Consider the following 24,310-nt stretch of genomic DNA (forward strand, 5'->3'; position numbering starts at 1 on the left):
AATGGAAATAATGCTGTTGAAACTATTGCAGTTATGCCACAATAAACGCAGAATTCCAGATAGCTGTGAATCAAGCTGAACTAAGGAGACCATCCACTCTCCAGGATTTGAAATCTCTGTAGGCTTCTTTCAACTAGTTTTTGATTTAAAAATGCTTTAAATGTATGTGTTTCTCTGTCTACCTTATTCTCTCTTCCTCTCCTTCTCCCTTCCCTTCCCTTCCATTCTCTCCTTCTCTCTCTCTGTGTCTCTCTCTCTCTCTCTCTCACTCTCCCCGCCCCCCTCTGTCTGTTTCTCTCTGGTCTTTCATCACCCAATCATATAATCATGGGAGCTGATAATCACCAGAGCTATGAAAGTTAAAGAAGCCCTCCAGAATTCTCCGTAGGAATTGTGACTTTCTCAGCAAGGTCACGCAGAATTGCAGAGCTGTTCCCCGTGCATGCACCAAAGTGATTAAAAGCACTTTGTACATCTAAGTTCCTCTTTTCCTGCCAATACCCAGTGTTGCCCAAACAATCAATTAGACTCCAAGGATGCTCATGGGAACGTTCCTGGGAGGAGATACAGATGCCTGGTCGAATGCTCAGCCTTTACACTGAGATCCCATAGCCACGGTGTGGTTTCCGAACTCTCACCCTTGTTAGACGTCAACTTTTGGTAGGTTAGATAATGGGTCTGATTGGCAGATTTCCCTTAAATAAAATAGGAATAAAAACGTTTCTCATAATATTAATATAATTAAATGCAATAGTAGTTTCTGTAATGAATCTGCCTTAAAAAATTTTTTAAATGCCTGGCATACAGTAGGTGCTTTTTTCAATATCAATTATTTTCACTACTTATAATGGGTACATTTTCAGATGTTATTGGAAACTATTCAAATTATATCACTGACACATACTTTAACATGCATAAGTCTATGGTAATAAAGCAGAATTCACCATAGGCTTGCTCCATAACCACCAAACATGGAAATTAGATTACAAGTATGCCTTGGTACTGGGGTACACTAAAGATGAGAAAACGTTTTTCTCCCAAACTCTGGTTTGGGAGTTGGAGAAAAGGGATATGATATGTATGTTGAAAAAGAACAGTGAGATAAATAATGCCCTTTGCATAAAACTTTCACAGTCCCTATCCCTTGCCCCAGCCATTGTCTAGTTACAGGAAGCAGAAGAACCATTTGTGAAGACCTATATAACTGAAGCAGGTCAAAGCCTAAGAATGTGTCTGCTCTTCCTGTGCTAGAAAATATATTATTGAGTGCGACAAAAGCTACTCTTCTAGGTAAGGGCTGAGAATGTAGGCTACAAGAATGGTATTAATGTGAAGAGAGAAATAGTGGAAAGGATGTGTGAATGGAAGGTGAATTAAGACATTATGGAAATTTGGAAATTTAGCTCATCACAAAAGAAATTATCCACCAGCATCCGACCTTACATGGTGGCAACAGCAACCAGACTCTTCTGACACATCTATGTACTTATCGATACTTTGCCCAACATGATAATTAACTGTCCATAATTAATTATACTTATGGACTCTACAGTTTCACCCATATGTGCATTGGATCTAGAACAGCTGTGTTATGTCTCCTTATCACATGACAGAGCCTGGAGTCAGCCACATCATTGACAAAGGGTGGATGAAATGCTGAAACTGGAGAAAGAAGTTGGTTGTCGTTGACTTTGAAACCGAGATCAAACAAAAATGACCTCTTGAAAGTTTCCAACTCTAATCCATTTTAGAGTGCAGAAGATGAAGGTGAAATCTAAACTGTGAATAATTGCCAAATAAGAGGATTAATCTGCAAACTGTACAATGGAATGTGATACAATGTCAAAATGTAATTAATATGCTTGGCCTTCAGGTTGGATATGTCTGTTGGATAGAACAGATAACTCGTGATTTTATGATAGCATAGTTAATGCCATGTGCATACAAAAATATAGATAATAAACTACTATATATATAACTGAAAGCTGACACTCATTAATGTGATTACTAACGTATGCACTTTTAAGATATTTTTACATTTAAATTGCAATCTGTGAGATTAGCAAATTATTCCAAGATAGTTAACACTTTAAGACATATGTGCCCAAATCTATCGAACACTGTGTTTTTTATATACATATAAAGGCACAGAGCTCCCAGGGCACTTGTCCTCTCTGGTGGGTCTAAAAGCTGGGTTTGCCAATTCTCAGCCAATGGTGCACACATGTAACTTAGGCCTGAGGTCAAGTAAAGCTGTTTTTTTTTTTTTTTCTTTTTGGTATATTTTTAAGTTTGTAAAGCTTTAAGTCAAGGTAAGGAGCACTTTCACTAGTTTAAGTAAATGGAAACTTGTGCATGACCCAGTCAGTATTGGAGAAACAAAATTCAGAGGAAATTATTGATCCCATAAAGATCTTGCACCTACCACAGCCTAGGGCTGCAGTTGCAGGTATTTCAAGACTTTAGACTTGGGTCTATTTCAAATATGTGGGCATAGACAATTCTTCTGCATTTGTATAAACCAAGTAGCTCTGGTTCTTTGTCTAGTAGAGGAGGTATTGCTCTAACTTTTCATGGGGTAATCACAGGAAACTTCAAAGTGCTGGGAGTCAGCGGGCTTTAACTAGACTGCATGAGCCCACAGCTATTTCCCAATGGACAATATATTGAACTACTGAAGGCAGAATAATCATGATGGACATTAGATCCAAGAAAGTTTTAAAGTAGTAAACATATAATTATGTTACATGTCAAAGCCACACTAGAAATTCACAACAATGGTGCTGAATGGTGAAAATAAGGCTAAATTAAATTTGGGCCTTCTTAAGGAACAGATAATGACTTTTGCTTTTACATATGGGCTGCCTATTCTACATAGCCCTTTATTCTTAAACATTCAATATTTACTCACCCAAGTCTTCTACACATACTTGTACATTTCAGCTAGAGATGTGCTATAAAAGATCCTAGCTTCTTTTTGGCTTATTATCTGCACTCTATCATTCTTTATTTATTACCTAATGATAACCTGCAAAGGGAATAGTAAAAACTCCCCCATCTTCAGTTAGGTAATCTCTGCAAATAAAAACATGGTTCCTTTGACTGCTGCAGGGGGAATACAAGTCAAAATGCTGGTTATGCTGGGCACTTCCCTTGTTTATGATAACTTGCTAAGCACAAGTGATCTCCCAGGTGTTGGGAATAGGCAACTTTCTTCCAAAATGTGGCTCTAAACATTGCAGAAGCCTCTCACATTTTAAATAGCTTGCTCAAATGATTTGTCTTTTTATCATCCTAATTGCTTTCATAAGTCACTCTGAAGGTTCTAATGTAATAAATAATATTCTAATGTAATGTAATAAAATACATTCTAATCCTATTCCCATCCCATCTGTGGGACTTCTCTGAAGGTCAGTATAACTTCACCTCTTGGTTCCTTAACTCTGTTTGAACTGGCTTGCGTTACAAAATGTGCACTGATTTTCTGATTAGATTTTATTTGTATTACACAGTTCAATAATGAGTGGTGGAGGGGGGGCGCTGAGGAGAACAAATACTTGTTCAGTTCTTACTTTGTGCCAAGTCCTGTATTAAGGGCTTTCATATGTTCTTACTCAAAACTCACTCAGCCCTAGGAGGCCACAGTGTTAATTGTGAATTAAGAAAGCTGAAGCCCAGGGTAGTGAGCTAGCTGGTTAGCAAGACCTGTCTGACTCCAAAAGCCATGTTTTTCATCATATTTTCCATTTACTTAAGAAGCATTTTTATCCTGCTTCTCGTTTGAATGTTTGTCTAAGGCAATATCTTTCTTTGCATGTAGAGTTCATGTTTTCCCGCCGATTTATTTTGCAGAATGACTTCCACCGTCCTTCAATTGTAGGTTCTCTGAAGTGCTTGTTGACTCACTTGGTTCTGGATTTTGATAAAAGACATTGATTATTATCTGGTTTATCTTAACTAACCAAATAAGGTAAATGTTGAGCATGTTTCTGATTTTACGAGAAGTGCCAGCTTTTCATCTTTGAGCGTCAGTATAGACAGTCACTGCATCACTTTTTGTGGAGGACGCAGGGTGGTGAAAGTGCCTGTTCACAAGAATCCTAATACACAATAGGCAATCTCTCTTTGGGGTAAGCTTGGTAATTACATAAGACATGCCTAAGAGACTGAAGCACAGAAATTAGGACGTCTCTATGCTTAAGCAGTAGATACAAAAGGCTAAGAGCTGGACAAAGGCCACTTAGCTGCTTGACTCGTACTTCACATAAATTGCATCATATCATGTTACTTAAAGTGTATTGCAACATTTATTATTTAGAATTTGTTTAGAGATTTTCTTTATCTGTAACTAGAGAAATGACTCACATGGTTAGGACTGAAAAAGTGCTCCCCTCCCATTGGCCTTTCCTGAGATCATCCACATGTGAACAGCACTTGCCTCATTTGCTTCCTTGATTTTGAGATATACTCCTAGGGCCTCAGAGACACTCCTTAGACCTGCATGATGGCTAATTGGGGAATGCATGCTTCCCAAATGCAACTTAGGGCCAGTTTTAGATTGGGTCTTTTGCAGTCAATGCACTCCCTCTGTAGATACAGTGACTCTCTCCAGCACAGATACAACTAGCATCTTTCTTCCATCCATTTACCCATCCATCAACTTATGTATCCAACCATGCACCCATCTTCCCACTCATCCATCCAGTTCCTTTCGTGGGCTGGGAACACTGCTAGGCAGTGGTGGTACTGTAGGAATCGTAACAATCATGGAGCTGCCCTTAAAATGCTCTTTGTCTATTGAGAGGAAGGGGTAAATGCTGAACTAGTACCTCAAATAAGAATTTAATTGAGATAAGTCTTCTTAAAGAGAAAAATAAGGTGTGGTATGGATGCATAAGAAGGAAGCCTGCCCTGGCTTGGAGCAACAGTGAAACAGTGTGATATTACTTACGGGAGTGACTTTTCAACTGAGACCTAAACAACTAAGTGACATTTAACCAGAAGGAATGGGACGGTAATTGTTTTACAGGCAGAGGCAACCGCATCCGCTAAAACCCTGCGGGGATGGGGAGTTTCTTTATTTTGGAACTTACAAAAAGTTGGTGCAGCCCCCTTGCCCACTTTTGCTGGAAGTTCCGCAGGGCACAACTTGAAGTGCCTTCTGTGGAGGAAGGCTCAATCAAAAATAACATTCTTTGAAAAAGTTCTCAACAACTGTGGATGTAAAGAGGGGTTTACCACATTGAAGGAAAAGCTCTTGCTTTTTTTCGCCTAAGAAGAAAAGACTCATACAAATTTAAATTATGATAAAAGAATAAAAGGACCCTAGGGTTATTGAGACAATTACTTTCCACAGATTTTGGATACTAAAAGAAATCACCAACTGCTTAAGCCACATTTCACTTGACATGTTTTGCATCCAATTTCTAATGTATTAAGGGATGTACAAATAACTATTCAGTGACAGAAAATTAGAGCCACCAGATACATCATGTCACTACTATTGAAGCTTCCTATTATTTTAATACCATTTTTAAACTAAAGGCAACCAACCATTTAATCATATGTATGAAGCTAGGGAGTGATCAGCATATGATTTTTTAAAAATTTTATCCCAGTGAGACTTATTTTTGCTTCAAAACTGCTAAGATTTTACATAATGCCAGTACATGCCTTATTTGGTATTTCCATTTGTTATTGATTAAATATGAAGAAAAAATAGAAATTCAACCTATTTTTAGGTAGATATTTTTTCAAACAAATTATTTTAGTTTCTATATATTTCTGTGAAACTATAGGAAAGAAGATACAAAATTAGCAATGATTTTGCTAGTAATTTACAATGCTGATTTACTTGATTTTAAACACATGCTGTTTTTCCTAAAGAAAAAAAAAAAAAAGCTAAACTCTTAAGTAGTGAAAAATACATTCAACAAATGACAAATGATGGATGTTGTTATTTTGAAAGGAATCAAAGTCAGTAAAAATGATCCATGCCTGGAATCACTGGGGATGGAGGATCAGCAGGAGAGCAAGTGCAACTAGGAGTTTCTGATTCACTGCTGCAGCTCATGGCACTTGAGTGTTGGTAGGGGATTACTGAGAACAGCTGTTGTCCACAATCATGAAGGACAGGACTCCATTGAGTGTATAAATTCCCTTTGATACAGAGTCTGGCCTCAGGCCTCTAGATGATGATACCCTAACTTCTTCTTCAGGAGTGATTTAGAGTAGCCAAACTCAGACTGAAAATAGACACACACACAAGCCCCTGAGTGCTAATTTATACCTGAGTGAGTCATGAAATACAACTCCCAAGCCTACTGAGGAAACTGTTCCTTCTCCCTCCTGGCAAGCTACACAAGAGGCTTAATTTTAATCAAAGCAATAAAAGAGGTCAAGTGCAGCCTACCATGGGGGAGGAGTGTCTGGACACATTGTGTCTGATAGTTTCAGCCCCATACCAGAATAAGCCTGTCACAAGGCCTAGCAAGGTCTAGTTAGTGAGCCAGCCCATTCTTTTCCTTATATAAGGCTGGAATATTCCTACTTTGGGTTTTGGGGTCTCTTTTCCCCCATCCAAACCAGTGGTTGTGTAGATGATTTTTGTAAGGCAATGGAAGTCTTGTTCCTCCACTGTAAAAATCATGCATTATTTGAAGACATTCTTATTGAGGGCTTTACTACATGCCAGGCACTACTGAAAGTGTTGGGGATAAAGAAAGAAAAAGTTAAACATCCCTGGTATTTATTCTCTCAATATTTAGGGTAGTAGGCAGCTTGATTATACAAAGAAATCACCTCTCAACTCAAAGCTTTCCCTTTAAACTCTGTTTCCTGATGTGAACCTGAAACTATACAAATCCCATTTCTGTTTTGCCACCTGCTCCCTATTCACATCCACCAATAGCCCACACAATGGGGACAGTCTAAGGAAGGTGGAAGAACTGGCTCTTTCCTGTCTAGCCCCTGCGGACTGTCTACCCCTCACTTCCTGTCTGTTCCTTGTGGACTTCCTGTCTGTCCCAGTGGGCTTCCTGTCAAGCCCCAGTGGACTTCCTATCTGCCTCCTCACTTTCTGTCTGTTCCCTGTGGGCCTCCTATCCCTCCCAGTGGGTTTCCTGTCTAATCCCTGTGGACTTTCTGTTGGCTCCCTCACTTTCTGCCTGTCCCGCGTGGACTTTTGTCAGCTCCTGTGGACTTTCTGTCTGTTCCCTCACTTCCTCTTTGTCCCGGGGGGTGGACTTCCTCTTTGTCACCAGTGGGCTTCCTCTCTGTCTCTGGTAGGCTTCCTGCCTCCTGTTCCTGTCATTCTGACTTCACCCTTGCAGTGGCAGATCATTCTAGTTGCAGCTGCTGATTCCGGTTTGTAGCTTACTTAAAGAACAAGCTACAGTGTTTTCCTTCAGAGTCCTAGCACTGGCCAGCTCCTACTACCAAGGGATTTGAGGCCCAGCTCCAAATTTCTGAATTTTGAAAATCCCAAACTCTCCCCTAAGTTTCCGCAGCCCCAGGTGCAGTATATGCTTCTTGTAGTTGTTGTCTAGGGTGCTTTGATATTCTCTGTTTAATTTTTCAGTTCTCAAGTGCCTACTTAATACATTGTATTAATTCTCTCTCTTCAAATAATTTGTGTGGTTTCTGTCTCCTGACTGGACTGTGACTGATACAGTTAATGATAAATGCCAAATAGAAAAATAAAATAGGAGTAGGAAGTGAGAAACAGGGATAGGAATGAAACAGGGACTGGACGAGTTTAGATGGGTGGGCCAAGGAAGTGCTTAACAGACCTCCTATCTGTTCCTTGTGCACTTCCTGTCTGTCCCAGTGGGCTTCCTCTATAGCACCAGTGTACTTCTTTCTTAAAAGGTAACATTTAAGGAGGAAAAAAAGGTCACATGCATGTTAAGCAGATACAATCAGACTGCTCTCATTAAACCTCAGGCAAAGCAAGATCTTGCCTTCAAGGGCTTGGTTTCATTTGGACTCTTTTACTCTCTTTGTACTGGACTTCTGCTTGAGCAAGCACTCTCTTTAAAAGGAGATTTCAGACATCCTGTCATTCAGACAGTCCCAGGCCTGTATCATCCCCGAGAGTCTGGCCACAGGGTTCATCTTCTGTTACACCCAGGGAATCAACTTTCAGGTCTGAGCATTACTAAGAAGTCATCTCTTAACTCCAAACTCTCCTTTTAAACTCTGCTTTATGAGGCTGAGGCTGGGACTCTACAAATCCCATTTCTGCTCTGCCACCTGATCCCTATTTCATGATGAAGAAGTAATATCATCAAGTGATTCTTGGTGAAAACATTGCTGGACAGAGAATCTGAAGACACACCATAGACGGGTCTGACTCCACACGACTTTGTAATATTGACCAACTGACTCTAGTCCGCTTGGATCTCAGTTTCATCACTTCAAAAATGAGAGAAGTGGAACAAAACCATAGATTTTATAGCTAAAATTCTCTAGTCATCTAATTTTTGTTTACAACTAACAGTAAATTAATAGAAAAATCTGTCATCACTTCAAAGATGAAAGATTACCTTATAAAATATTATTTGATCTAATGAAATATATTCATTTCTGTTAATTTCAAAATTGCACTATTATATTTGTTCTTACATAATCAGCAGAAAAGTAAGAAGAAATTAACTACATTTTCAATTAGTTCTTCACAACCACCTTAAATTTCCTAGTCACCACTGGCTTTGGCCATTCTTTATCCAAAAACCTAGCATTTACTACATCTGTCTCACATGCCTCCCAAGACTGACATTTTTATCTGCTTATGCCATCAGCAGTCTTCTCAGATAGTGATACCTTTCTTTCAAAACTTATAGTATCTCTTCTAATCATTCCCCACGTGGGTTCTTCCTTTCTATCCCTATTTTATTACCCTGGCTCAAGAACATTTTTTAAAGTCAGTTGAAAATCTGGCAGCATTTCAGACAGTTGCCTAAGATTTATTGAGTGTTTTAGAAAAATCTCTCAGTGACTAGCACTTCCAGGGAATCCCTGGAGTTTGTGGGTAGAAATAAAACCCAGTACAATTCAAACCAGGGCCCTGAGTAAGTTTCAAATCAAGTGAGAGTATAGACAGAACTGAGAATTACAAGATTTACAAGTTTTCCAACATTTTTTAAAACAATAATTAGACTTTAGGAAAAATGATACCTATCCTATACATTAATGCCTTGACAAACATCATGTTTTATGCAAGAGGAATTAAATTTCATGCATATTTTATGCCAATGGCAGTCGACAGATTATATTAATTTTTTTCTAATCCAAGTACAGAGCTTTCAGAAAATTCTAAGAAAAATCTGTTCCCATCATATGCAACAGAAAACATTTTTAAACAAACCTCACTTAAAAATATTGACTAATGGAGTTTCTAAAAATAGTTTTGTTTAAAACCCTAGTGATTGAACCATTTGTTAATAAAGTATACACTTCAAAAGAAAATTTACAGTGTTTGACATTAGTCATAGCAAGAAATCAGATGAAGTGGATTATAAAATTAATTTTACTTTTATTAATATCCAAAAATGGAGGTTGAGAAGATACAGAATTTCTGTTTGTAAATTGGAAATACAATCACTCATTACAAGAAAAAAATGAACTTAGGTTAATGTTTAACAAGAACTTTGGGATACAAAGATGAATAATAAAGGACTCTTGAAGAGTTCATAGTCTGGTATTAAAAAACTGTAAATAAATAATTATGGAATAAAGTACACATATGTGCTTTAATATTTACACACTGCAAATTTAACATTACACACTGCAAATGTGGTCACTAAGCTCAAACAGCATTAGATGCTGAGGAAGATGGCACTGAAGTCGAAACCAATGAGAAAGTCATTACCCCTTAGAGAAAGTTCAGGTGATACAATGCAAATTCATGTGCATGAGCTCACAGGTCCCTGTAAGGCAGCAACAGCTTCATGATTAAGGGAAGTGAAATAGTACTGTGGTTTCAAGTGCTAGTTCTGGATTCCCACGTTTTGAAGAATTAGCTTTGGGATTATCTGTAAAGTGGGGATAATAAAGTGGTCTTGTATTATAATCGGTAAAATACGTTAATAACAGTGTCTATTGACGACATACTTCCAGAATGGCAATTTGAGGAGCATGGCGGGATTTCACCCCAGTGAAAGAACTACTTACTTGCTGAAAATTACACACATGCATGCACACATATGCATCAACCATTTAAAGTCCTTGGAAATTATCTTAAGGGTATAAAATATGGAGAAACAATTATTGAAAAACATTTCAACAAACCTTGAACAGAACAGTGAAATTTGGTAGCATTTGAGCCATGGTCTGCTCAAGTCTTTAGCTTGGCCCCTGCTCAATGCGACAGAAGTTCTTCTCCAGGTATGTGTAGCCAAGAAGACAAAGAATCCCTATTTCCTTATCCCCAACAATATCTATTCTGGGACACCATTTGCACCACAGGGGAGGCAAGCCACTTGCATCTGAAATTCCTTCAGTTCCATATTGCAGAAGCTCTACTCCAGGCAGGCATGGCCATGAGAACTAGATTCTCTTCTGCCAAGCAGCCCCTACACATAGAATGGGCACTACTCTCCAGGCCTGTCAGGCCAACAGCGATGAAACCCTGAACACATCCACTGCATCTCAATTGCAGGTTAAAGTTTCAAGACAGGAAGCAAAACCAGGGAAGACAAGGGGTTACCATCCCAACAGCTGTACTCATAGAGTATGGGTGTCACAGTGGGAGAAGCAAGCCACTCTACCACTTGCATTTGCAATTCAGTGTCTTGGAGGTTTTGCCCAGGGGAAGAGACAGGCTGCATGAACAAGGAGCTTGCCTCCAAGTTCTGAAATTATTTGGAACAGAATGTAGGAACTTCATGCCTAAGGGCATTTTCAAAAATAATAAAGATTTTGGTTGTGAGTAATTAGCAAGAACCATTTATGACAGCAAGGATGACCCTGGAAGACAATGTGCTAAGTGAAATAAGCCAGAGACAGAAAGACAAATACTGTATGGTCTCACTTATACGTGGAATCTAAAAAAGAAGTTGAATACATAGAAGTAATGAGTATTGATTAGAACACTCCTTCCCAGTGGCAGAAAGGAGGAAAAAATGGGGAGAAGTAGGTCAAAGAATACAAACTTACAGTTACATAGGATGAGTAAGTCTAAAGACCTAACATATAGCATGAGGATTATACTTAATAATACTGTATTGTATACTGAAAATTTGATCAAAGAGTAGATTTTAGGTGCTCTTAACTAACACACACACACACAGACACAAAGGGAACTATGGAAAATAATGGATACATTTGCTTGGCTCTAGTAATGATCTCATTGTGTGTGGTGTGTGTATGTGTGTGTGTATAAACATCATATTTTCACCTTAAATATATATGATAAAAATACATTAAAAATAAAAATGGGCCAGGCACAGTGGCTCACACCTGTGGTTCCAGCACTTTGGGAGGCTGAGGCGGGTGGGTTGCTTGAGGTCAGGAGTTCAAGACCAGCCTAGCCAACATGGTCAAACCCCGTTTGTACTAGAGATACAAAAAATTAGCTGGGCATGGTGGCACACACCTGTAATCCCAGCTACTCAGGAGGCTGAGGCAGGAGAATCACCTGAACCCAAGAGGCTGAGGTTTCAGTGAGCTGAGATCGTGCCATTGCACTCCAGCATGGGCAACAGGGCGAGACTCCATCTCAAAAAAATAAAATAAAATAAAATAAAATGAAAAAAGAAATAAAGGAAGCCATGATGACAATGTCATACAGAGAATTTGAATGAAGATACATTTTTAAAATAAATAAAAAATTATGAAATTGAAAAGTATAATAAACAAAATGTAGAATTCATGATGGGGCTTAATAATATATTTGAACTGCCAGGATAAAATCAATGAATTTGAAGATAAACAAGGAATACATAAAAAAAATGAATGAAGGAAAAATGAATGGAGCCTCAGGGAAATGTGGGACATCATTAAACATATCAACATATGCATAATGGATACCAAAGTATACATGCTAACATATGTGTAATGCAATATGCATAATAAACCACAGTGAAATAAACACTTGACTTTTCACCAGAAACAATGAACGTCAGAAAGCAATAGGATGACATATTGAAAGTGCTGAAAGTAAAACAACAAAAAACCATCAACCAATGCAGAACAATTCTACAGATGACTATGACCAACTGAGTCCTCCCCACTTTCTTCCTTCCCATTCTCAAGAATGACTGCAAAATGTGCTGGAAATGCAACATCATGAGATAGGAGGAAAGGGCAGAAACAACCTGGACTCTGTTGCAGTCCCTGCCTTGTAGTATGATGTGATGACTGAAATGTAGAACTTGTTGCGATGATTGAACTGCAGAACTTGTTCAGCGCATCATGTGTCCAGGTATAAAATCCAGGGTGGGCTGCTTTCCTGGGTGCCTCAGCCATGTTGCATGCAGAGACAAGACTTCATCCACTCAGACAGCTGTATTGAGCCTTGTGTACCAGCCTGTGATTATTCCTAGACTTCTGCTGTCCCTTGTTGCTCTACCTGTCTCTAAGTAATAAACCCACTTCATGTAACTTGTGTGTGGGGGTTGCTGTCTCACCAAACTCAGACAAGTTGCTAACCTCTGCACAGTGAACCCTCTTCCAAAGCCAATAATCTCTACGCAGTAAATCAGAACCACAATGGATACTCCTTCATACTCACTGGGATGACTATTTAAAAACAGAGAACAATAAGGTTTGGCAAGAATGTGGAGAAATAGGAACCTTCAGACATTACTGGGGCAATAGAAAATGGTTCAACTAACATGAAAAACAGTTTGAAAATTCCTCAAAATGTTAAGTGTAGAATTTCCATATGTCCCAGAAATTACACTCCTAGGTATTTACCCAAGAGAAATGAAAACACACATTCATACAAAATCCTGTACACAAATGTTCATAGCAGCATTATTCACAGTAGCCAAAAAAAGTAAAACAATAATGTCCATCACCTGAAAGATAAATAAAATATGTGGTATACTTTAGCAATAAAAAAGGATAAAGTACTGATATGCGCTGCAACATGGATGAATCTTGAACACGTTACGCTAAGTGAAAGGAGTCAGTCACAAAGGTCACGTAGTGTATGCTTCTATTTATAATAAATGGCCAGATTAGGCAAACCTATACTGTCTAGGATGGGAACGGGGAGATTAGGGGAAGGAGAACTGACCATAAGAGGTTTATTTTTGAGGTGATGCAAATGTCTCCAATTAGACTCTAGTGATATTTGCACATTTCTGTGAATATACTAAACACTACCGAATTATACAATTTAAAGGGTGAAACTCTATTAAATGAATAGAGCTAATTAACTCTTTAAGGAGTGAGTTACATCTCAATAAAGCTGTTTTTAAAATAGTACCTATTTCTTCAACTTATCTCCAAGCTAAGTGAGATAACCATTATAAAGCTATTAGCAAAGTATAACATTCAATAAGTCATTATTGTTCTTTGTGCTATTGCCATGGTCATCATTGTCTCTTACTTATAACTAGCGCTCTAAGTCTATCCATTATTTAACCAAGTACTAGAAAGTATCTACTGAGTGACACACATTTATGTGCTTGTGGTTGGTAACCACAAACAGATCTATAACAACAATTTGGTAGAGACATAAATATAACAGGGATCCTTTTTCCAAAAATTACCCTTATTTAACTAAATAAGAAATATTTTAAGTCAAGATATTCAGTGGCAATACCAGGGTAAACTCTAGAAATAATTTTAGGGTTTACAGATCTCATTGAATATATTATACTTGGGTTTAATATGCAAATATTAAGGTCTTAACATTTATAGGTGGTGTTAACAGGATGTGAGCTTGGCAGATGCCAGCAGTCTTCTCCAGGACTGCTTGTTACTCCTTCATTTATGGGCATCACATTCTAACTTTACTATGGACTTGGTTTCTGGATAGTTTCCAAAATCCTATCCTGACACTCTCCACCTACCAGCAAGGCATGCAGAGGCATCCTCCTCTGGGTTCTTCTGGCTCCCATGTCTGTCCCTGTTTCCTCCCCCTGTAGGGGACTTGCCTGTGTCCTGCCTCTCTCGTTAGACAATAAACTCCTGAGGCCCAGGTCTGCTGGGCTGCAGCCATACGCAATTCTCAAGGTCATTCTGTACTCAAATTGTCATTGTGAACATGAGATTTAGGGTACTATGTTTGTTTAGTTTTTCCTTTCTTCTTTGTGAATATTTATTTACTATAGATAGGATAACACCTCAATGATTCACTTTCATGCTATTCCTCAAACCAATCATTAGTGGACAACAGCAAAATCCTTCCAAATGCAGAGTCTGAGAATCAGGGTGAAAAACTATATATCAGTTTGGAAATTGCATTGTCTTACAACGGTAAACCATTTTCTCTAATTAAATGACACAAGATATTATGTGAGAATTAAGCAATATATTTTTAAACCCGAAAGTAATGTTCTTATCCTACAAATTAAATAGATAGAACAGAATATAGAGCATTTCCTGCTAGAAGAGATCTTTTCAAAGTGATGGCCTCTGGGCTCTGCAAAGATACCTAAATAAGAACAGGGCTCTTTCCAATGCCTTTGATTTATCCTGTCTTATGACGAAAATCCTCAACCTCACACTCTTAAGTCTGGTTGAGGTCACATTTGTAGTGACCATCTATGGACAAAATATCAGTAAAGCTGGACTACAGGTATTTGGAAGATTAATGGAGAAGACATATAAATTTCTCTTCCAGCAGCTATAGTATCAGATACCACTATTTATTATCCAGAGAAGCATTTTTTTCTGTTATTTATAATTTCTTTATCTTTCATTATCATTATACACTTACTTTACTGTTAACTTTTCCTGTTAACTCTGATCAAGCTCAAAAAGCACCAGAAATCTCAAGCTATTGCAAAGCACCTCGATTCAGGGAACAGACTCCAGGGCACAGCTCAGCCACCCTGGCTCAGGGAGATCCAGGGGTCTCAGGAAGCTTGCATCCCTGCTGGGTTAGCAAGAAGTATCTCACCAATTTCCACAACCAAATCCAAAATTACCCAAGGGTAAAGGGCACGGCACACCTCGTTGCCACACAGATGGCTTCCATTTCTGGCTTAAGCCCTTGTGAAAGAAAACCAAGGAAGATGTATCTTCATTTTGTGCATTTCATGAAGAGTTCTAGTCCGTTAAGGAAGACTTATTTTTCTTGGGAGAGTGTGAAAGAAATCAGTCCCATTGTCTTCATGCTTAACAAGAGCGCCAAATAACCACCACCCTATCCCTAGCAACTCAACCCAAAAGTTTCTTATGAGTGAAATAGCAATGAGATCAACTCATATCAAATTTCCCTAAAAAGCAGAATGTTAACATTTAAAAAAATTTTTTTACAGGATTTAGCATTTACATATATTTAGTATTTTAAGGAATTGGTTATGAATTCAGCATCCAAAATTCACACACACAAAATCTTTTATGAGATGTGGGGTCTGAATTCCCTCTCCTCAAAGAGGGAAGGAAATTTAAGCACACTGAAAGCTTTTTCTAGAAAAGCAATAAATGTCCCAGACCTGTTAGCCAAACCTTTAACATCCTCAAGACCTTGAACCTTGAACACATTTTCACTCTGCTGTGTAAGTCACACTTCGCTCCTCTGCACCTGAGCAATTCATTTGTTGCCAAGAATCTAAGAATCTCCTAAGATTTTTCTCCCTAAATATATGAAAATATTTTAAGAAAAGTAAAAAGCAAGCCAGTGAGATTTTGACTTGGGTAGGCCTGAGGGATGCAGGTAGATTCTTAGCTCAGCCAGATGCCCCCCTCTCTAGGGTCCCTGTAAATCGCAGCACCAGAAGCATCGAAGTGATGTGCCATTCCAAACCCGATATGCAGGACACGGGGAATGCACCCTGGATTCATCAGTCCAGGAAGACCAGCAACGCCCTGCCATGGATGAATGCCCTAATGTGTAAGCAGATTATCATCATCAGAATGACAGATGTACAGTATTCAAAGTCTTTCAAATATCTGATCAAATAATCCTCACGGCCAATCTCTTGAATACTGTTGTTCCATTCCAAATGAAGACATTTCTCCAGTTTCTGTCAGTTAGAAGCTGTAAGTTGGAGTAAAAACATCCCCTAAGAAGCTAAAGAATTCAGATTTGGCCAGAGGTTCTTATACACAATTTTCAAACTGAAGTGCTCTTCCACAATAATTCTAGAACAGCAGCAGCAGGGTGGGTGTGCGCACTGTTTCCAAATAGGCCAGAGGAGGCACACAATGTTTTTTGGAAAGTTTTACTTGGCAATATTCCTCCTGCTTAATCTGTGCTGCAGTAGAAGAAGAGCATCTACGTGAACTCGAGGGAAAGTCCTGGTTACCCTCTCCTTTCCACCATCACCAACCTCGCCTCCCTAGCTGGGACTCGCGCTGTACTCACCAAGCCTTGGCAGGTTGAAAGGGCCACTGACGAGTTTCTGTGGGATCGCAAAGAGCCTTGATAGAAACAGAAGTCCTCTGGCGGTAAAGTCTGCACAGACTTAGTGCCTGTCTTTCCCAACGTCTGCACAATAAAGCCGGGAGCCACCAGGCTGCTGGAAGTCCTCAAATCCATGTGGAAGTCATGCCTGGAGCCTTTCAGCCGAAGGTGAAGAGACTCAACCCCTGACGTGGTCACTGCTCTTCGCCGCCGTTGATGGTGCATGATTTCGTGGGACACGTAATCGCCCCTGTGGTCAACCTCGTAGGCAGAGACCAGGTCATATTCTGGAATCAAAAGAGTGAGGAGAGGCTGAGTCATTTCAGGATTCCGAGAAGAATCAGGAAGTCTTAAGATAGAATATTATTTTACCACATGATCTTTCCACCCAGTCAAAAATGCCGAAGAAAAATGCAACACCTACCCATACTGAATTCAAAGTGTGGAATACGGAACATCACAGTTTCAAGAAAAAAATGGTCACAAAGTCCCCATAATGTGCTATTCCCAAGCCAGGAAATCCTACGACACTTAAAATGGAAAATAAATTATTGATCAAATAAAACCAAAACCGAACTTTTAGGATTGCATTTCATAAATTGTACTAATAACTATCAAATACAATCATTTTATAGTTTTCAAACATACCTTCAGTCACGTTATTTCTGTTTCTCACTGAGCTGATAAGAAATTTTACCTTGAACACACCCAGAATTTTTCAAAAAGCAGTTAAAAATAAAAATATGATAGGCACACTTTTCTGCTAATTGCCTAAAATGTTTATTCATGATATCATGGAACACAGAAGAGAAAAGGCAAGATGCACACACGGTCCAGGTCTGCCAAATGTTGACATTTGGAAATGGTCGCGTGTGCATTTGTTCCTGATAAAAACCGTTGGTGACCCTGCCATTGGGCTGGGTTCTTGGGACTTGATCAGGTTTCACATTGAGCCCTTCTGAAGACATGCACCACGTTTATCTTCCCACTGAAAGGTAGCGTATGCTGGTCTCAATCATATTCAAGGAAGTTCCTTCTGAAGACATGCACCACGTTCATCTTCCCACTGAAAGGTAGCGTATGCTGGTCTCAATCATATTCAAGGAAGTTATTTCTTTTAAAAAAGTAAAGAAAATCCCAAGGAGCTATCAAATTTCAGGGGACCCATGTAGGGGTCTGTAGTCAGACCCTCTGCAGGGCTGTAGTCAGAGGCGATCTTTCCAGGAAAGCATTCGGTGTTCACTGGGTCACCACCTTCTCAGCAGAAAACAGAGGGACACCCTGAAGCTCCACCAGCATCCTGGGCAGTGGTCCTGGGCTGCTTTTCTGTAAATTTCGTAGTTGTCTTCTCCAAGGAGGTTTCTCTCCTTCTCGAAAATGGTCATTGAGTTTTCGTGGTTACAAGTAGGATTTGTTCTCTCATTACCACCATAACAATATCATCTCTGCTCTCCACAGTTCAGGGGGAGGGTGTTTCTGTCCTAGACAGGCCAGAACTTGGATGGGAGGAGAAGGAGTAGTGCCTGCCCCGGCCAGATGTTGCTGCGTGCCACCTTCTCAACTTAGACCTGGGCTTTTAGGTTATGTGAAGGTAACTTTATGAAAATACTTTTTTGTTAATGATTTGTTAGCTTGTTTCACACCTATTAAATACTTATGCGTTGGTATGTGTGCCTCCAACTGTAGGCGAGCACTGGGCTTCCACATGTTCGCAGAGGGCCTGCACCCTGGCCTGCATTTTTCTAATCCGAGAAAATAACAGCTCAGCATGATGCCAACCCTTTCTCCAAACTTATGCTGAGATGTCTTTGAAAAGGGTCAGAGTCAGGCGCCAGAGCTGATCTCTCTCTAGCACAATGATGAGGAGGTCGGTCCTCAAACACTCAAAAGTGCAGCTTCCTCTTACTAGTTTAAGACCCTGGTTTTCATGTTCCGTTTCTTCCCCTTTATCACCAACATATGCTGTTAGGAGACTCTTCTGTCAGGTGCTTCATAATCAGGGCCCTTCTATGCTTTGGCCTGAGTTGGACAGGTTTTTTGGAATAATAGGATAATATAAAATAGCATCCTGCACAAGGGGCATTTGGTTAGAAGTGAACAGTACTTGGTTAATCATATTTTTCTGGAAAAAGAAAGTTTTCCTTATAACTAAAACTCTTCCAATGCAGATACTTGTCCACCCAATTCTGTCCCATCCTGGCAGGAAATTGGGTGGTTACAGAGAAAGAGAGACTGGTAGCAGCTAGTGGGAAGTCTGAAAGGCCGGCGTTTGGGCTTGAGAGAAGTGAAGGAGGCCAGGATGGATGGCAAGTGTGCACACAGCTGTGGACAGGTACTCTGAGGGTAGCTGGCTGAGGGGCACAGCATGTTCCGGCAGACAACTTGACAAGTAACCATTGAGATTTATAGCAAAGTCAGTAACTTGTGGTCTCATAGGTAAAAGACACTGGAATTATTTAAAATTTAATTAGGAAAATGAGGAAGTCAAAGAATCTGGTGACATTGCATCCAATGATAGAAAAGGGAGAGCACAGCAGGAAGCGGCATGTCTGGCACAGGTATGTAGATTCCAGTCTGGATTTGAGCCCCTCACAAACACAGAAGTGAAACGTGCACACCTGTTTGCTTTGCGTTTCCCCAGCCCACTCTCCCAGCAGTGAGACTTCTGCCTCTCTTATGCCTGGGTCTCTGGACAGAGGGGAAAGGCCAGCGTGATGCAGGGATGTTAACAGCTGTCATCTGCCATCCCAGCCACTCAGGGGCATGCTCCTCACCTCCCACCAGCTCCTACCACTGTAGCTGAAGCAGGGGAAGGATGACAGAAGGCAGGATGGCTTGTTCCAGACAGTGGCAGGTCAGCACATTTTATCGTGTATAAAAAGGTGATTACTCTTTAAAAAATCAAATTATTCTCAGATGAAATAAGCCATATTCTTACGACCTTTATTTTGGAGAGAGACAATGCTTGTCCTTTATTGGGGGCTCATATAATATTTACCATGCAAAATAACTACTGATAAGCCACTTTTACATAAACACAATGCTGTGCTAATAAGCATTCAACAACCTGCTGTCTGGAGAAGAATGACCTGGATTTTGGCATTTGCCAATTTCCCTGGTGTAAATCTTCCCCCCATGGCTGATTTCAATGACTGCTGTGCCATCACTGAATATGCAGTGTGCAGAGATACGCAGCAGCCCCCACTGTGTAGGATTTCTGCCATACAGATGCAAAAGAGGCCAGTGGTCTCAAGAGCCTAGATTATTATCAAATATAGTGAAATAATTATGAAATGATGAGCTTTGAGCATTGCAATGTTTTTAATATAATTAATTTCACTGTAAATTTATGTATTTTAATTATTTTCACAGGGATTGGTGTCTTTATTAATACAGTATTTTTTCCATAGATGGGAAAGACATATTCGAAAGACTTCAAACACAATAATCTTGCAAGAAGAAAAGTTTGTCCTATCTAAAAACTCATATATACAAGTGGTAGGTTCATAACCTCAACGTTCAGGCAAACTGAACTCCAAGAAGTCCTGCAAGGCTCCCGTGAGGTCCCGACTGTCTTGGGAGAGCTCAATTCCAAAAGGCTGTGGGAGACGGCCAGAGCTCCACACCTTGCCCACCCGACAGGACCATCTCCCATAGGCTCCACACTTCCCGCTCTTTCCACAGTTGGCTGCTTAGATGGCACCTGACTGCAACTTGCTCCAGACTCAAAGACTGAGCCTGTAACTGTCCAAAAGCAAAGGAATGTTCATGAGCACCCTAAGAGGATAGCAGGAAAGGAGAATCCAGAAAACAGAGAGAAGGGTGGGGCAGGTGGCAGGAGATATATTGCCTTCTAAATAGAAATCAATCGCATTAACAAAAAATCAGTCCACCACCAGCCACCTCTTTCAAACACTGCTGATGTCAGGAAAGAAAAACGACACTACCTTCCTAAAGTCTGCTTTGGCAATGAGTTGCAAAAGCCTTCGACCTAGGAAATCACTCTGAGGAAATAATCTCAGATGAATTTTAAAAGGTTTATGTAAATATTTTCATGGAAGCATTATTTGTAATGAGGCAAAATTTTAAACAAGAATAAACAACAGATAATTGGTAACTACATTACAGTAAAGTCATAGAAAGGAATACCTTAAAACTCGTAAAAAATATACTCTAAAAGAATGAAATCTAAAAGATTATTTCACCACATGAGGCAAAGTTCATAATATAATGAGCTTTCAAAGTACATTGTAAGCTCTGAAGCCAAAGTGACCTTTTAAAAGAAAAAAACAATGTAGCCTGTAAGGAACACAGGGTGATAAGTAAATTCTTGTAGATCATCTGGACAAAATGCAGAAGGTAAATAATAAGGTAGAGGGTGGTAGGAAGAGAAACTAGCACAATTCTATTTTATATTCTCTGCACTGTTATTATGTTCACTAGTGAGCATGTGACCACTGATTTTGTTTATTATACTTTAAGTTCTGGGATACATGTGCAGAACGTGCAGATTTGTTACATAGGTATACACGTACCATGGCGGTTTGCTGCAACCATCAACCCGTCATCTACATTAGGTATTTCTCCTAATGCTATCCCTCCCCTTGCCCCTCACCCCCCAACAGGCCCCAGTGGGTGATGTTCCTTTCCCTGTGTCTATATGTTCTCAATGTTCAACTCCCACTTGGTGAGAATATGTGGTGTTTGGTTTTTTGTTCCTGTGTTAGTTTGCTGAGAATGATGGTTTCCAGCTTCATCCATGTCCCTGCAAAGGACAAGAACTCATTCTTTTTTATGGCTACATGGAATTCCATGGTGTATATGTGCCACATTTTCTTTATTCAGTCTATCATTGATGGGTATTTGGGTTGGTTCCAAGTCTTTGCTATTGTGAACAGTGCTGTAATAAACATACGTGTGAATGTGTCTTTACAGCAGAATGATTTATAATTCTCTGGGTATATACCCAGTAATGGGATTGCTGGGTCAAATGGTAATTCTCATTCTAGTTCCTTGAGGAATCACCACACTGTCTTCTACAATGGTTGAATTAATTTACACTCCCACCAACTGTGTAAAAGTGTTCCTATTTCTCCACATCCTCTCCAGCATCTGTTGTTTCCTGACTTTTTAATGATCGCCATTCTAAATGGTGTGAGATGGTATCTCATTGTTATTTTGATTTGCATTTCTCTAATGACCCGTGATGATGAGCTTTTTTTCTTATGTTTGTTGGCTGCATAAATGTCTTCTTTTGAAAATTATCTGTTTATATATTTCACCCATTTTTTGATGGGGTTGTTTGTGTTTTTCTTCTAAATTTGTTTAAGTTTCTTGTAGATTCTGGATATTAGCCCATTGTCAGATGGATAAATTACAAACATTTCCTCTGGTTCTGTAGGTTGCCTGTTCAATCTGATAACAGTTTCTTTTGCTGTGCAGAAGCTCTTTAGTTTAATTAGATCTTATTTGTCAGTTGTGGCTTTTGTTGCAATTGCTCTTGGTTTTAGGTCTCACATTTAAATCTTTAATCCATCTTGAGTTAGTTTCTGTGTACGATGTAAGGAAGGGTCCAGTTTCGGTTTTCTTCATATGGCTAGCCAGTTTTCGCAGCACCATTTATTAAATAGGGAATCCTTTCCCCATTGCCTGTTTTTGTCAGATGTGTCAAAGATCAGGTGGTTGTAGATGTGTGGTGTTATTTCTGAGGTCTCTGTTCTGTTCTATTGATCTATATATCTGTTTTGGTACCAGTACCATGCCATTTTGGTTACTGTAGCCTTGTAGCATAGTTTGAAGTCAGGTAGTGTGACACATCCAGCTTTGTTCTCTTTGCTATTTTGTAATTACTTCAGCCACCAAGAACAATTTGCAATAATAGTTTGAGTCATGTGCCTCTTTAAACAAAATGTATGGCTACAATTAGTTATTTCAGAACCAACTTGTCTAATGGATACCTAGACAGGCGACAGTAAGCTGACCCCAGCAGTCACCAAGGATCTTCTAGCTCTTCTGCTCCAGGTCAGAGGGAAACAGGCAACACTGTTGAGCAGGATCTTTTCTCTGGTGGCATAGAAGCTTGTTGTGGATGTCCAGACTCACACGTTAGCCTTTCATAATTAAGGAGCTAAAGTGCATAGACGGTAGGGGAGGAGGGTGTGCTGTGTCCACTGGGCTAGAACTTCACTAAGAAGGGTTCAGTTCTTTCCCTTCAGGTTCTCACCAAGCCAGGTAAGTCGTTGTCATGGAGATGTGACAATAGCCGAGGTGCCAGGTGTTCAGAGCAGCACGCTGACACACCACTCCCAGAGAGGATGCTGAAGCGGATTGAATCGCTTCAAGGGAAAAGCACAATTAGGTAGGAAGCCCTGGCTTTTATTCTTCTTTCTTCTGTGTCTATAATGTGCTTTATCTTCTGTGTCTATATGTGCTTTATCATAAATGCCATAAACTAAAGTATTGTGGAAATCTCCTGAGTCCCTCCGGAATTTTCATGATTTTAGGGAACTAGAATTTTTTTTTTTTTTTTTTTTTTTTTTTACAAAAATCTTACTTAAAAAGGTGAATTAGAATTAACTTTTAAAATTGTAAGAATTAACTTTTAGTATTGTAAGCAAAACGCTAAAAGGGACAAGGACAACCAAAAGAAGATAGTCTGTAAATGGACAGATAATTAACTTTCTCCTGTAAATTCACCATGACAACTTTTTTAACATTTTATATCATTTGCACCTAGCGCCCCCTGGTGGTTCTCAAAAAAGTCCTATGGTGAGCGTCAATCTGATATTGGTCACCTTATGTACTATTTGTATAATCATTCGGTAGGGAAGAATTTGAAAAGTTAATGCATATACTAAATTCTTGCCTTTATGCTATTTTATCAAATTGAAGTAACTATACTGAGAAATTCTGAATTATTAACTCTTTAATTTTCTAGATCTGGGAATATATTGAGAGAATCAAATCTAGTTCTTCCTATAAAAGTCAATTAATATTAATATTTGATATGGCAATTTATTGTTGGTAACAATGCCAAATAATATTTATTAACTGTCATTAGATGGGTTCAGGTTAAAAAAACCACCTAGCAACCAGTGTGACACCTGCTTTCTCATCTACCTGATGCAGAATGAAGACACGGAGATCCCTTCCCATAAGACAGCACATTTGCAAATGTCACTTGTAAGTGGCAGAAGTAAAAGCATGCATTGAAAAAGAATAAGACTTGTCCCCATGTCACACTGTGGCCCAGGACGTGAACGTTGCTGATGGTGTCACAATAAGCCGATAAGCCATTTCGGGCACTATTATGTTTGAAGTACGCCCTGATTGTTGGAGCATTAAATTTAGTGCTGAGATGCTAAGCACTTGTTTCACCTCCTTCACTGAGAATAAGCAACCGTAGAGAAATACTTTAATTTATAAAGGAGGAGAAAGAGGGATTGGGGAGGGGAAGGAGGATCCGAGGATGTAGGAGGGGATGGAAAAGGGAGTAATTTGCTCTTTATGACGGCTTTGATGCATACAGATAGCTTTAGATTCTTCCTAAGCAATTTAGAATAAAATAAAATGAACTTCCTCACCTTTTCCCTAATGTTATACCAATAACTCTGGCAAACCGTTTGGCCAGGGAATGACATATAAATATTGGTGGAAGTCCACTCATCGGTGCTCGCTCATACAGTTAAAAAAAAAAAAAGTGCACAATAGCATCTTAAAAGTAGGGGTCCACAGAGTCATGAACATTCACAGCACCTAATAAACCAGCGGCACGGGGATTACGAG

The 24,310-nt window shown here is 39.4% G+C and overlaps 1 protein-coding gene across 1 annotated transcript in view; it reads right to left on the reverse strand.

Annotated features, from left to right (window-relative positions):
* ADAMTS16 (ADAM metallopeptidase with thrombospondin type 1 motif, 16) overlaps positions 1–24,191 on the reverse strand; it is a 192,356-nt gene extending 168,165 nt beyond the window's left edge. The window contains exons 1-3 of the mRNA XM_011969411.1: positions 24,109–24,191; positions 23,645–23,850; positions 16,487–16,812 (exon numbers count right to left, since the gene is read on the reverse strand). Coding sequence (XP_011824801.1) covers positions 16,487–16,812; positions 23,645–23,850; positions 24,109–24,191 — 615 coding nt within the window. The remainder of the gene's footprint in view (positions 1–16,486; positions 16,813–23,644; positions 23,851–24,108) is intronic.
* Positions 24,192–24,310: the final 119 nt, after the last annotated feature.

This window comes from Mandrillus leucophaeus, unplaced genomic scaffold (genome assembly GCF_000951045.1).
Source record: "Mandrillus leucophaeus isolate KB7577 unplaced genomic scaffold, Mleu.le_1.0 Scaffold89, whole genome shotgun sequence".
Classification (NCBI taxonomy): Eukaryota; Metazoa; Chordata; class Mammalia; order Primates; family Cercopithecidae; genus Mandrillus; species Mandrillus leucophaeus.